The 13,876-nt window shown below is 39.8% G+C and overlaps 2 protein-coding genes across 2 annotated transcripts in view; one reads left to right on the forward strand and one right to left on the reverse strand.

The window, feature by feature from the left end:
* The window catches only part of camk1db (calcium/calmodulin-dependent protein kinase 1Db), a 105,233-nt gene that overhangs the window by 90,499 nt on the left and 858 nt on the right, over positions 1–13,876 (forward strand). The gene's annotated exons all lie outside the window — the stretch shown is intronic.
* Positions 708–8,805, reverse strand: ucmab (upper zone of growth plate and cartilage matrix associated b). Its single transcript, XM_062043049.1, has 5 exons — positions 8,720–8,805; positions 8,590–8,652; positions 8,422–8,517; positions 1,228–1,326; positions 708–1,145 (listed from the first exon to the last, which is right to left on the reverse strand). The coding sequence occupies exons 1-5, from the start codon at positions 8,775–8,777 to the stop codon at positions 1,048–1,050; spliced, it is 414 nt and encodes a 137-aa protein (XP_061899033.1). The 5' UTR covers positions 8,778–8,805; the 3' UTR covers positions 708–1,047.

Raw genomic sequence — 13,876 nt, forward strand, 5'->3', positions numbered from 1 at the left:
CATTCTTCATGGAAACGGGAATATATGAACATCCTAGCAGTCGGCATCCTAATGACAGCAGACCTTGTACAGTAAGTGATGTTTTATTATCTTTTTTTGGCTCTCATATAGTCTGCATCCAATTTAAACACGGAATTGGCGAGAAAAACCCGAAAAGACACTTGATTCCACCCTTTTTTTGAGTCATTCTTCATGGAAACGGGAATATATGAACATCCTAGCAGTCGGCATCCTAATGACAGCAGACCTTTTAAAGTAAGTGATGTTTTATTATGTTTTTTGGCTCTCAAGTCTGCATCCAATTTTAACCCGGAATTGGCGAGAAATACCTGAAAAGACACTTGATTCCACCCCCTTTTTTTGAGTCATTCTTCATGGAAACGAGAATATATGAACATCCTAGCAGTCTGCATCCTAATGACAGCAGACCTTGTACAGTAAGTGATGTTTTATTATGTTTTTTGGCTCTCAAGTCTGCATGAGTAATAATCAGTCATGTCGTCGAAGGAGAAAATACGTCCCTGTATGCTTAAAATGAGCACAATATGGTAAATAGTACATGTAATTATGAATGTTACTACATTACAAATGTACATAAAACCTTGATGGAGGTGTTTGGATGGTTTTTTAGGCACTTTATAGGCAGACTCACGTAGGCTCCATTGTAAGTGGACTTTTGATTGTGAATGATGGGCAAAATCCCCCCCCCCCCCAAAAAAAAAGTGCAGTTCACCTTAACTTGTTGTTATTTATGGTGAGTAAATAAATCCACTGAGCCTCAGTTTGCTGTAAATACAAATCCGAGAAAGTTTACTGCAGTCTGGAATGTTTTCTTTTCTCAATGTTGTCGTCTTCCCTCACAAAGCACCAAAATATAAATATAAATATATATGGCAGAAACTGTGAAGTCCCCAGATGCATGTGTTGCATGTCGATGCACAAATGTTGTGTATTAAAAAAAAAACAACAAGTCTTGTTCAAGCGTGTGGTTGCATCTTTTGAGCCAAACTACAAAGGGCTAACATTAGCATGTTCCGGAACGCCGTTTCAGTTGGTCTGACGGTTGTACTCGTAAGGAGGATGCATGCCGTCGTAGTGGAACTCCCTCCACTGCTCCGTGCTCTCCCGGGTCCTCTCGTTTTGTTCTGGAAGACCAGCAGAACCCGTCAAGACTTGGAAGGGGGTAAAGAAAACCACAACACCCGGGCCGGGCCGGGCCGGACTCACCGTCGCCCTCCTCTTCGGCGAAGCTCTCAAACTTGTTCCTCTTCTCCTCGTGGAACTCCCTCCTGCGCTCGTCCGCCGCCTGGATCTGCCGCTGCTCGGCTGCAAAACGATCACAGTCGGGTCGGGGAAAAGTATCGGGACACCTTAAATTGCATTTAAACTCTGGAATGCATCGATATGATGATTGATGGACTATTGATACCATAGATGATGATTCCAATGATACCGTTGATTCCAGGGACTAGGATTGATTGGCACAAAACCAGTAAAGTTGTCACGTTGTGTAAATGGTAAACTAAAACAATGATTTGCAAATCCTTTTCAACTTATTTTCAAATGAATAGACTGCAAAGACAAGATATTTAATGTTTACACTGAGAAACTTCTTTTTTTTTTGGCAAATAATCATTAGTTTAGAATTTAATGGCAGCAACACATTGCAAAAAAAGCATGTTCACCACTGTGTTACATGGCCTTTCCTTTTAACAACACCCAGTAAAGGTTTGGGAACTGAGGAGACACATTTTTGAAGCTTTTCAGGTGGAATTATTTCCCATTCTTGCTTGATGTACAGCTTGGGGCGGCATAGCTCGGTTGGTAGAGTGGCCGTGCCAGCAACTTGAGGGTTCCAGGTTCGATTCCCGCTTTCGCCATCCTAGTCACTGCCGTTGTGTCCTTGGGCAGGACGCTTTACCCACCTGCTCTCAGTGCCACCCACACTGGTTTAAAATGTAACTTAGATATTGGGTTTCACTATGTAAAAGTGCTTTGAGTCACTAGAGAAAAGCGCTATATAAATATAATTCACTTCACACTTAAGTTGTTCAACAGTCCGGGGGTCTCCGTTGTGGTATTTTAGGCTTCATAATGCGCCACACATTTTCAATGGGAGACAGGTCTGGACTACAGGCAGGCCAGTCTAGTACCCGCACTCTTTTACTATGAAGCCACGCTGTTGGAACACGTGGCTTGGCATTGTCTTGCTGAAATAAGCAGGGGCGGACATAATAACGTAAACCTGTATGTACCTTTCTGTATTAATGGTGCCTTCACAGATGTGTAAGTTACCCATGCCTTGGGCACTAATACACCCCCATACCATCACACATGCTGGCTTTTACACTTTGCGCCTAGAACAATCCGGATGGTTCTTTTTCCTCTTTGGTCCGGAGGACACGACGTCCACAGTTTCCAAAAACAATTTGAAATGTGGACTCGTCAGACCACAGAACACTTTTACACTTTGTGTCAGTCCATCTTAGATGAGCTCGGGCCCGGCCAAGCCGGTGGCGTTTCTGGGTGTTGTTGATAAATGGCTTTCGCTTTGCATACTAGAGTTTTAACTTGCACTTACAGATGTAGCGACCAACTGTAGTTACTGACAGTGGTTTTCTGAAGTGTCCCTAAGCCCATGTGGTGATATCCTTTACACACTGATGTCACTTTTTGATGCAGTACAACCTGAGGGATGGAAGGTCACGGGCTTAGCTGCTTACGTGCTTTGATTTCTCCAGATTCTCCTAACCTTTTGATGATATTACGGAGCGTAGACGGTGAAATCCCTAAATTCCTTGCAACAGCTGGTTGAGAAATGTCGTTCTTAAACTGTCGGACAATCAGTCCATCTTAGATGAGCTCGGGCCCGGAAAACTTTATTTTTTGCAAATATTAGCTCATTTGGAATTTGATGCCTGCAACATGTTGCAAAAAAGCTGGCACATGTGGCAAAAAAGACTGAGAAAGTTGAGGAATGCTCGTCAAACACTTATTTGGAACATCCCACAGGTGAACAGGCTAGTTGGGAACAGGTGGGTGCCATGATTGGGTATAAAAGCAGCTTCCATGAAATACTCAGTCGTTCACAAACAAGGACGGGGTGAGGGTCACCACTTTGTCAACAAATACCTGAGCAAATTGTCCAACAGTTTAAGAACAACATTTATCAACCAGCTATTGCAAGGAATTTAGGGATTTCACCATCTACGCTCCGTAATATCATCAAAAGGTTCAGAGAATCTGGAGAAATCACTGCACGTAAGCGATGATATTACGGACCTTCCATCCCTCAGGCGGTACTGCATCAAAAAGCGACATCAATGTGTAAAGGATATCACCACATGGGCTCAGGAACACTTCAGAAAACCACTGTCAGTAACTACAGTCGATCGCTACATCTGTAAGTGCAAGTTAAAACTCTACTTTGCAAAACGAAAACCATTTATCAACAACACCCGGAAACGCCACCGGCTTTGCTGGGCTCGAGCTCATCTAAAATGGACTGACACAAAGTGGAGAAGTGTTCTGTGGTCTGACGAGTCCACATTTCAAATTGTTTTTGGAAACTGTGGACGTCAAAGAGGAAAAGAACCATCCGGATTGTTCTAGGCGCAAAGTGTAAAAGCCAGCATGTGTGATGGTATGGGGGTGTATTAGTGCCCAAGACATGGGTAACTTACACATCTGTGAAGGCACCATTAATGCTGAAAGGTACATACAGGTTTTGGAGCGACATATGTTGCCATCCAAGCAACGTTATCATGGACGCCCCTGCTTATTTCGGCAGTGTCTCAGTGTGAACATTAAATATCTTGTCTTGGCCGTCTATTCAATTGAATATAAGTTGCAAAAGATTTGCCAATTCTGTTTTTATTTACCATTTACACAACGTGCCAACTTCCCTAGATTTTGGGTTTTGTAATTGATTTCAAATTGATATCAGAGACCGTATCATTGATACCACGGATGATTGGAAGTCAATGATTCCAGGTAGATACATGAAGATGGAAATTGATTCCGCTGATACGATGGATTACACTATTACCGTGAGTCGATACCGGACAGATATGGATAGGTCGTAAGTGGTCAGGTGACATGCGAGACCCAGGTCATGACCTCTGACCTTTAGCTGTGGGTCAGGTTTGTCTGCAGTCTTGTTGGCTTGGTTGCCAGAGGCTGGAATTGTAACCTTTGACCTTTGACCAGTGCAGGTCTTTACTGGCAGTTAAAGTTGACAAGACTTTTATTTTGGTTTCACTTCCTGTCCGGGTGTCTTGAATGTGTTTCTATATAATACAGAGTCTGCTTCCTGTCCACACTTTTAAGGTTGTTGTTTTTTTTCTCCTTTTTTCTTCATTACAGCCCTTTGAGACGCTTGTGATTTAGGGCTATATAAATAAACATTGATTGATTGATTGATTGATTTTCACCTTTCAAGCCTCTTCAGCGTGAGAACGTTGCCATCGTCACTCGCTCGCTCTTTTCACCGGCGGTCCAATTCAGGGAGAGAGAGAGAGAAAAAAATGCTCCCGTGGCGTTCTAGCACCTTCCTATCGCTTGGGAACCTCAAACATCACAGATTGTGTGAATTCTCACAGCAGGGAGTCGTCACTCCTGTGTGTAAGTGTGCGTGTGTGTGTGTGTGTGTGTGTGTGTGTGTGTGTGTGTGTGTGTGTGTGTGTGTGTGTGTCAGAACTCCGGGTGGTCCCTTGGATCCTGCTGCACGTACTCGTCACTGGGAAAGCCGCACATAAGTTGACCGTGCACACCTGGCAACGTGTCGTCGTAAATATCTCACAGAAATATTACATACATGCTCCTGATTTTTTTGTGTGTATTTTTATTCCTTCCGGCATTTTGCAGGATTGTGTTAAAAAGTATGACGTTTCAGTCAGTATTTTTTTTAAGCGTGAGCAATGATAGCGGGTGGTTAAAAGTAAATATAGAGGATCTTTGGTGAGAGTTTTTGCATTAGGTAATTAACAGCAGAACACTTTTGTTGCGTAGAGGATCTTTGACTAGTGTTTTTTTTTTTACAGTAGGTCCATAAACACAGCAGGGTGCTCCGGCCGTATGGAGGATCTTTGAATAACATTTTTTTTTTTCTCCACAACGTTTTTTATAAACAGCAAAGTGCCTGTCGTATAGAGGATCTTCGATTAGTGTTTTTTTTTTGCAGGTCCATAAAAACAGCAGGGTGCTCCTGCCGAATGGAGGATCTTTGATTAACCTTTTTTTCCACAGTAGTTTTTTTTTTTATAAACAGCAGAGCGCCTGTCGTATAGAGGATGTTCGATTAGTGTTTTTTTGCAGGGTGCTCCTGCCGTATGGAGGATCTTTGAATAACTTATTTTTTTTCACAGTTTTTTTTATAAACAGCAAAGTGCCTGTCGTATAAAGGATCTTCGATTTTTTGCAGTAGGTCCATAAAAACAGCAGGGTGCTCGTGCCCTATGGAGGATCTTTGATTAACCTTTTTTTCCACAGTAGTTTTTTGGTACCGGGCTGCACAAGAAATAAAAAAACAATTAAAAAAATATTTTTATTTTTTATTTTTTTATGAAATCAACATAAAAACACAATATATACATTATATATCAATATAGATCAATACAGTCTGCAGGGATACAGTCCGTAAGCACACATGATTGTATTTATTTATGTAAAAAAAAATAAAAACTTAAAATTTTCAAGCGTTGACCGGTCCGCAGCTACAAAAAGGTTGGGGACCACTGGTATAGAGGATCTTCGATTAGTGTTTTTTTGCAGGGTGCTCCTGCCGTATGGAGGATCTTTGAATAACTTTTTTTTTTCCACAGTTTTTTTTTTATAAACCGCAAAGTGCCTGTCGTATAAAGGATCTTCGATCTTTGGCAGTAGGTCCATAAAAACAGCAGGGTGCTCCTGCCGTATGAAGGATCTTTGATTAACCTTTTTTTCCACAGTAGATTTTTGGTACCGGGCTGCACAAGAAATTAAAAAAAAATAAAAAAAATGTTTTTTTTTATTTTTTTTAATGAAATCAACATAAAAAAACACAATATATACATTATATATCAATATAGATCAATACAGTCTGCAGGGATACAGTCTGTAAGCACACATGATTGTATTTATTTATGTTAAAAAAAATTTTTTTTTTTTAAAAAGTTTTTTTGACCGGTCCGCAGCTACAAAAAGGTTGGGGACCACTGGTATAGAGGATCTTCGATTAGTGTTTTTTTGCAGGGTGCTCCTGCCGTATGGAGGATCTTTGAATAACTTTTTTTTTCCACAGTTTTTTTTTATAAAAAGCAAAGTGACTGTCGTATACAGGATCTTCGATTTTTTGCAGTAGGTCCATAAAAACAGCAGGGTGCTCGTGCCCTATGGAGGATCTTTGAATAACTTTTTTTTTCACAGTTTTTTTTAATAAAAAGCAAAGTGACTGTCGTATAGAGGATCTTCGATTTTTTGCAGTAGGTCCATAAAAACAGCAGGGTGCTCCTGCCGTATGGAGGATCTTTGATGAACTTTTTTTTTTCCACAGTAGTTTTTTTTTATAAACAGCAGAGTGCCTGCCGTATAGAGGATCTTTGACTGGTGTTTGTTTTGCAGGTCCATAAAAACAGCAGGGTGCTCCTGCCGTATGAAAGATATTTGAATAACTTTTGTTTTTTTTCCACAGTTTTTTTTATAAACAGCAAAGTGCCTGTTGTATAGAGGATCTTTGATTTTTTGCAGTAGGTCCATAAAAACAGCAGGGTGCTCCTGCCGTATGGAGGATCTTTGAATAACTTTTTTTTCTCCACAGTTTTTTTTTATAAACAGCAGAGTGCCTGTCGTATAAAGGATCTTTGATTAGTGTTTTTAAAACAGCAGGGTGCTCCTGCCGTATGGAGGATCTTTGATTAACCTTTTTTTTCCACAGTAGTTTTTTTTAAACAGCAGAGTGCCTGTCGTATACAGGATCTTTGACTAGTGTTTTTTTTGCGGTAGGTCCATAAAAACAGCAGGGTGCTCCTTCCCTATGGAGGATCTTTGAATAACTTTTCTTTTTTCCACAGTAGTTTTTTTTAAACAGCAGAGTGCCTGTTGTATAGAAGATCTTCGATTAGTGTTTTTTTTGCAGTATGTCCATAAAAACAGCAGGGTGCTCCTGTCATATGGAGGATCTTTGATTAACCTTTTTTTTCCACAGTTTTTTTTTTAAACAGCAGAGTGACTGTTGTATAGAAGATCTTCGATTAGTGTTTTTTTGCAGTAAGTCCATAATAACAGCAGGGTGCTCCTGTCATATGGAGGATCTTTGAATAACTTTTTTTTTTCCACAGTAGTTTTTTTTTTATTAACAGCAGAGTGCCTGTCGTATAGAGGATCTTCAATTAGTGTTTTCGATTATTAGGTCCATAAAAACAGCAAGGGTGCTCCTGTCATATGGAGGATCTTTGATTAACCTTTTTTTTTTCCACAGTAGTTTGTTTTTTTAAACAGCAGAGTGCCTGTCGTATAGAGGATCTTTGATTAGTGTTTTTTTTTTGTAGTTTTTTTTTTTGCAGTAGGTCCATAAAAATGCACAGGGACCCATTAGTACTAAAATGAATATAATTTTTTTTTTTTTACAATTTATAACAAAATTAAGAAAAACTACCAAAAAAAACAAAAATTATTCTAAAATATATTTCAAATAATTTAAAAATTGATAAGGTTTTATTTGGTGGCCTTGGCATTATTGCTGGAATATTTACTGAGATTTAAATCCTAAATTAAAATCCATACACTATAAAAAAAAACAACATTAATTTGGACTGTTGTGAGGGTGAAGTCTGCCTCACGTATATCTTGAACATTAAATAAATAAATATATATATATATATATACTAATTTACATACATATATACACATTTATATACACACACATATATACAGTACTTATGTATACATATATGTACACATGTATACGTGTGTATATATATATATACAGTACATACACACATATATATACATATATACATATATATATATATATATATATATATATATATATATATATATATATATATATATATATATACATATATACGTTGGGTCAGGAAAAAACACAGAGGCTATATCATCCCAACAAGCCTGTTTTCGCAGGTTTCCCTGCTCGTCAGGGGATTTTTTTATTACAAACATTTTTTTTAAATCCCCTGAAGAGCAGGGAAACCTGCGAAAACAGGCTTGTAGGGATGATATAGCCTCTGTTTTTTCCTGAGCTAACGTATATTCCGCTCTACCCCGGTATTGAGCACTGTATACCGGATAAACCACAGAAACCTTGACTATATATATATATATATATATATATATATATATATATATATATATATATATATATATATATATATATATATATATATATATATATATATATATATATATATCTCAAGAACTCACCACTCAGCTCGTCAGGTGACTTCACCGCCCGTCTGCTGCGCCGCCTGAAGAAGTCCGAGGCGTCGGCCTCCTTCATGAAGACCCTCCTCAGCGGACCTGCGGCGGGACCAAGGTCAACTCAAAACACCCGAGCCGAAAAAAACGTTTGCCGAGCGGCCGCCGCCTCACCCGGTGGCTCCTTGGCGGCGTCCTGGCTGCTAAGCACGGCCGCCGAGTCGGCCTGAGGAGACACTGAAGCACACGGTCAGGTTGAGAGAGGTTCAGGAGGACGGCAGCCATTGAGAGGGTCTAGACTCACAGGAGAGAGCCAGGAGCCCCGTGAGGAGCACCAAGAAGGTCCTGCAGGTCCACCACATGCTGGCCTCTCATCCACTGCACACTGATCAGAGCAGGAGGGAGAGGCCGCTGTTTGAGAGGGGGTCAAAGACGGGGGGAGGGGGCTTGCAGGGATGGTTGTCAGAAGACAGGAGCCATCGCTCGGACAACATATTGAAGGTGACTTTTAACACTACCTGCTTGCACAATCTCATACAAGGAAGACTCCCTGGTCATGTATAGAGGATCTTTGACGAGATACTTTTTTGCAGATGGTCATTAATAGCAGGTTGCTCCTGTTGTATAGAGGATCTTTGCCTAGTGTTTTTGCAGTAGGTCCATAACACAGCAGGGTGCTCCTGTCGCATGGAGGATCTTTGACTAGTTTTTGTTTTCTTTTTTTTCCCCACAGTACTTTTTTTTAAAGAGCAGAGTGCCTGTTGTATAGAGGATCTTTGCTGATTTTCAGTATCTATTACCAAAACTTGAGTCAAAGATCCTCTATACAACAGGCATTCTGCTGTTTATAAAAAAAACTACTATGGGGAAAAAAATAATAATCAAAGATCCTCCATGTGACAGGACCACATTGCTGTCATATACAGGATCTTTGACTAGAGTTTTTGTCGTAGATACTTAAAGTCAGCAGAGCGCTCCTGTCATATACAGGATCTTTGACTGGTGGGTTTTTTTTTGGCAGTAGGTCCATAAAACAGCAGGGTGCTCCTGTCGCATGGAGGATCTTTGACCAGTGTTTTTTTTTGCAGTAGGTCCATGTCGTATGGAGGATCTTTGAATAACTTTTCTTTCACAGTCTTTTTTTTTTTTATAAACCGAGTGCCTGTCATATACAGGATCTTTGACTAGAGTTTTTGTCATAGATACTTAAAATCAGCAGAGCGCTCCTGTCGTATGGAGGATCTTTGACTGGTGTTTTCGCATGCAGTAGATCCATAAAAACAGCAGGGTGCTCCTGTTGTATGGAGGATCTTTGCCTCGTGTTTTTTTGCAGTAGCTCCATAAAACAGCAGGGTGCTCCTGTCGCATGGAGGATCTTTGACTAGTTTTTGTTTTTTTTCCACAGTAGTTTTTTTTATAAACAGCAGAGTGCCTGTCGTATAGAGGATCTTTGCTGATTTTCAGTATCTATTACCAAAACTTGAGTCAAAGATCCTCTATACAACAGGCATTCTGCTGTTTATAAAAAAAACTACTATGGGGGAAAAAATAATAATCAAAGATCCTCCATGTGACAGGACCACATTGCTGTCATATACAGGATCTTTGACTAGAGTTTTTGTCGTAGATACTTAAAATCAGCAGAGCGCTCCTGTCATATACAGGATCTTTGACTGGTGGTTTATTTTTTGGCAGTAGGTCCATAAAACAGCAGGGTGCTCCTGTCGCATGGAGGATCTTTGACCAGTGTTTTTTTTTTGCAGTAGGTCCATGTCGTATGGAGGATCTTTGAATAACTTTTCTTTCACAGTTGTTTTTTTTTATAAACCGAGTGCCTGTCATATACAGGATCTTTGACTAGAGTTTTTGTCGTAGATACTTAAAATCAGCAGAGCGCTCCTGTCGTATGGAGGATCTTTGACTGGTGTTTTCGCATGCAGTAGATCCATAAAAACAGCAGGGTGCTCCTGTTGTATGGAGGATCTTTGCCTCGTGTTTTTTTGCAGTAGCTCCATAAAACAACAGGGTGCTCCTGTCACATGGAGGATCTTTGATTATTGTTTTTTTCCCAAGTATTTTTTTTATAAACAGCAGAGTAACTGTTGTATAAAGGATCTTTGACTCAAGTTTTTTGCAGTAGGTCCATAAAAACAGCAGGGTGCTCCTGTCGTATGGAGGATCTTTGACTAGTTTTTTTTTCTTTTTTTTTTTCCCACAGTACTTTTTTTTAAACAGCAGAGTGCCTGTCGTATAGAGGATCTTTGCTGATTTTCAGTATCTATTACCAAAACTTGAGTCAAAGATCCTCTATACAACAGGCATTCTGCTGTTTATAAAAAAAACTACTATGGGGAAAAAAATAATAATCAAAGATCCTCCATGCGACAGGACCACATTGCTGTCATATACAGGATCTTTGACTAGAGTTTTTGTCGTAGATACTTAAAATCAGCAGAGCGCTCCTGTCATATACAGGATCTTTGACTGGTGGTTTATTTTTTGGCAGTAGGTCCATAAAACAGCAGGGTGCTCCTGTCGCATGGAGGATCTTTGACCAGTGTTTTTTTTTGCAGTAGGTCCATGTCGTATGGAGGATCTTTGAATAACTTTTCTTTCACAGTCGTTTTTTTTTGTATAAACCGAGTGCCTGTCATATACAGGATCTTTGACTAGAGTTTTTGTCGTAGATACTTAAAATCAGCAGAGCGCTCCTGTCGTATGGAGAATCTTTGACTGGTGTTTTTGCATGCAGTAGATCCATAAAAACTGCAGGGTGCTCCTGTTGTATGGAGGATCTTTGACTAGTGTTTTTTTGCTGTAGCTCCATAAAACAACAGGGTGCTCCTGTCACATGGAGGATCTTTTCATTATTATTTTTTTATAAACAGCAGAGTGCCTGTTGTATAAAGGATCTTTGACTCAAGTTTTTTGCAGTAGGTCCATAAAAACACCAGGGTGCTCCTGTCGTATGGAGGATCTTTGACTAGTTTTTTTTTCTTTTTACCCCACAGTACTTTTTTTAAAACAGCAGAGTGGCTGTCGTATAGAGGATCTTTGCTGATTTTCAGTATCTATTACCAAAACTTGAGTCAAAGATCCTCTATACAACAGGCATTCTGCTGTTTATAAAAAAACTACTATGGGAAAAAAAAAGCAATGATCAAAGATCCTCCATGCGACAGGAGCACCCTGCTGTTTTATGGACCTACTGCAAAAAAAAAACACTAGGCAAAGATCCTCCATACGACAGGAGCGCTTTGCTGATTTTCAGTATCTATGACCAAAACATGAGTCAGAGCGCTACTGTCGTATGGAGGATCTTTGCCTAGTGTTTTTTTAATTTTTTTTGCAGTAGGTCCATAACACAGCAGGGGGCTCCTGTTGCATGGAGGATCTTTGACTAGTTTTTTTATTTTTTCCACAGTAGTTTTTTTTAAAGAGCAGAGTGGCTGTTGTATAGAGGATCTTTGCTGATTTTCAGTATCTATTACCAAAACTTTTGTCAAAGATCCTCTATACAACAGGCATTCTGCTGTTTATAAAAAAAACTACTATGGGAAAAAAAATAATAATCAAAGATCCTCCTGCGACAGGACCACATTGCTGTCATATACAGGATCTTTGACTGGTGTTTTTTCTGGCAGTAGGTCCAAAAAACAGCAGGGTGCTCCTGTCGCATAGAGGATCTTTGATTTTTTTTTTTTCCCCAGTAGTTTTTTTTATAAACAGCAGAGTGCCTGTTGTATAGAGGATCTTTGACTCAAGTGTTTTGCAGTAGGTCCAAAAAAACACCAGGGTGCTCCTGTCGCATGGAGGATCTTAGACTAGTTTTTTTGTTTTTTTCCACAGTAGTTTTTTTTTAAACAGCAGAGTGCCTGTCGTACAAAGGATCTTTGACTCATTTTTTGGTCATAGATACTGAAAATCAGCACAGCGTTCCTGTCGTATGGAGGATCTTTGACTGGTGTTTTTGCATGCAGTAGATCCATAAAACCGCAGGGTGCTCCTGTCGTATGGAGGATCTTTGACTCGAGTGTTTTGCAGTAGGTCCATAAAAACAGCAGTGTGCTCCTGTCGCATGGAGGATCTTTGATTAACTTTTTTCTACAGTAGTGTTTTTTATGAACCGAGTGCCTGTCATATACAGGATCTTTGACAAGAGTTTTTGTCGTCGATACTTAAAATCAGCAGAGCGCTCCTGTAGTATGGAGGATCTTTGACTCATGTTTTGGTCATAGATACTGAAAATCAGCAGAGCGTATGGAGGATCTTTGACTAGTGTTTTTTGCAGTAGGTCCATAAAACAGCAGGGTGCTCCTGTCGCATGGAGGATCTTTGATTTTTTTTTTTTCCCCCCAGTAGTTTTTTTTAATAAACAGCAGAGTGACTGTTGTATAGAGGATCTTTGACTCGAGTGTTTTGCAGTAGGTCCATAAAAACAGCAGGGTGCTCCTGTCGCATGGAGGATCTTTGATTAACTTTTTTTTTTCCACAGTTGTGTTTTTTATAAACCGAGTGCCTGTCATATACAGGATCTTTGACAAGAGTTTTTGTCGTAGATACTTCAAATCAGCAGAGCGCTCCTGTCGTATGGAGGATCTTTGCATGGTGTTTTTTTGCAGTAGGTCCATAAAGCAGCAGGGTGCTCCTGTCGCATGGAGGATCTTTGATTTTTTTTTTTTTTCCCCACAGTAGTTTATAAAAAAAAAAAAACAGCAGAGTGCGTGTTATATAGAGGATCTTTGACAAGAGTTTTTGTTGTAGATACTTAAAATCAGCAGAGCGCTCCTGTCGTATGGAGGATCTTTGACCGGTGTTTTTTTGCAGTAGGTCCATAAAACAGCAGGGTGCCTATGTCGTATAGAGGATCTTTGACTCATGTTTTGGTCATAGATACTGAAAATCAGCAGAGCGCTCCTGTCGTATGGAGGATCTTTGCCTCGTGTTTTTTTTTTTGCAGTAGGTCCATAAAAACAGCAGGGTGCTCCTGTCATATGGAGGATCTTTGAATAACTTTTTTTTCCACAGTCGTTTTTTTAATGAACAGAGTGCCTGTCATATACAGGATCTTTGACTAGAGTTTTTGTCGTTGATACTTTAAATCAGCAGAGCGCTCCTGTCGTATGGAGGATCTTTGACTGGTGTTTTCGCATGCAGTAGATCCATAAAAACTGCTGGTTGCTCCTGTAGAATGGAGGATCTTTGACTAGTGTTTTTTTTTTGCAGTAGGTCCATACAACAGCAGGGTGCTCCTGTTGTATGGAGGATCTTTGACTGATGTTTTCGCATGCAGTTGGTTGATAAAAACAGTAGGGTGCTCCTGTTGCATGGAGGATCTTTGACTAGGTTTTTTTTTCCACAGTAGTTTTTTTTTAAACAGCAGAGTGCCTGTCATATATAGGATCTTTGACTAGAGTTTGTGTCATAGATACTGAAAATCAGCAGAGCGCTCCTGTTACAT

This window comes from Entelurus aequoreus, linkage group LG03, assembly GCF_033978785.1.
Source record: "Entelurus aequoreus isolate RoL-2023_Sb linkage group LG03, RoL_Eaeq_v1.1, whole genome shotgun sequence".
Lineage (NCBI taxonomy): Eukaryota > Metazoa > Chordata > Actinopteri > Syngnathiformes > Syngnathidae > Entelurus > Entelurus aequoreus.

What these genes read in the sequence shown, in the direction of transcription:
- ucmab (XM_062043049.1), bottom strand. Translation starts at nt 8,777, where the DNA reads ATGTGGTGGACCTGCAGGACCTTCTTGGTGCTCCTCACGGGGCTCCTG. An exon ending in GGGGCTCCTGGCTCTCTCCT is followed by an intron (nt 8,653 to 8,719) that starts GTGAGTCTAGAC and finishes CGTGTGCTTCAG; the next exon opens with TGTCTCCTCAGGCCGACTCG. An exon ending in CGCCGCCAAGGAGCCACCGG is followed by an intron (nt 8,518 to 8,589) that starts GTGAGGCGGCGG and finishes GTCCCGCCGCAG; the next exon opens with GTCCGCTGAGGAGGGTCTTC.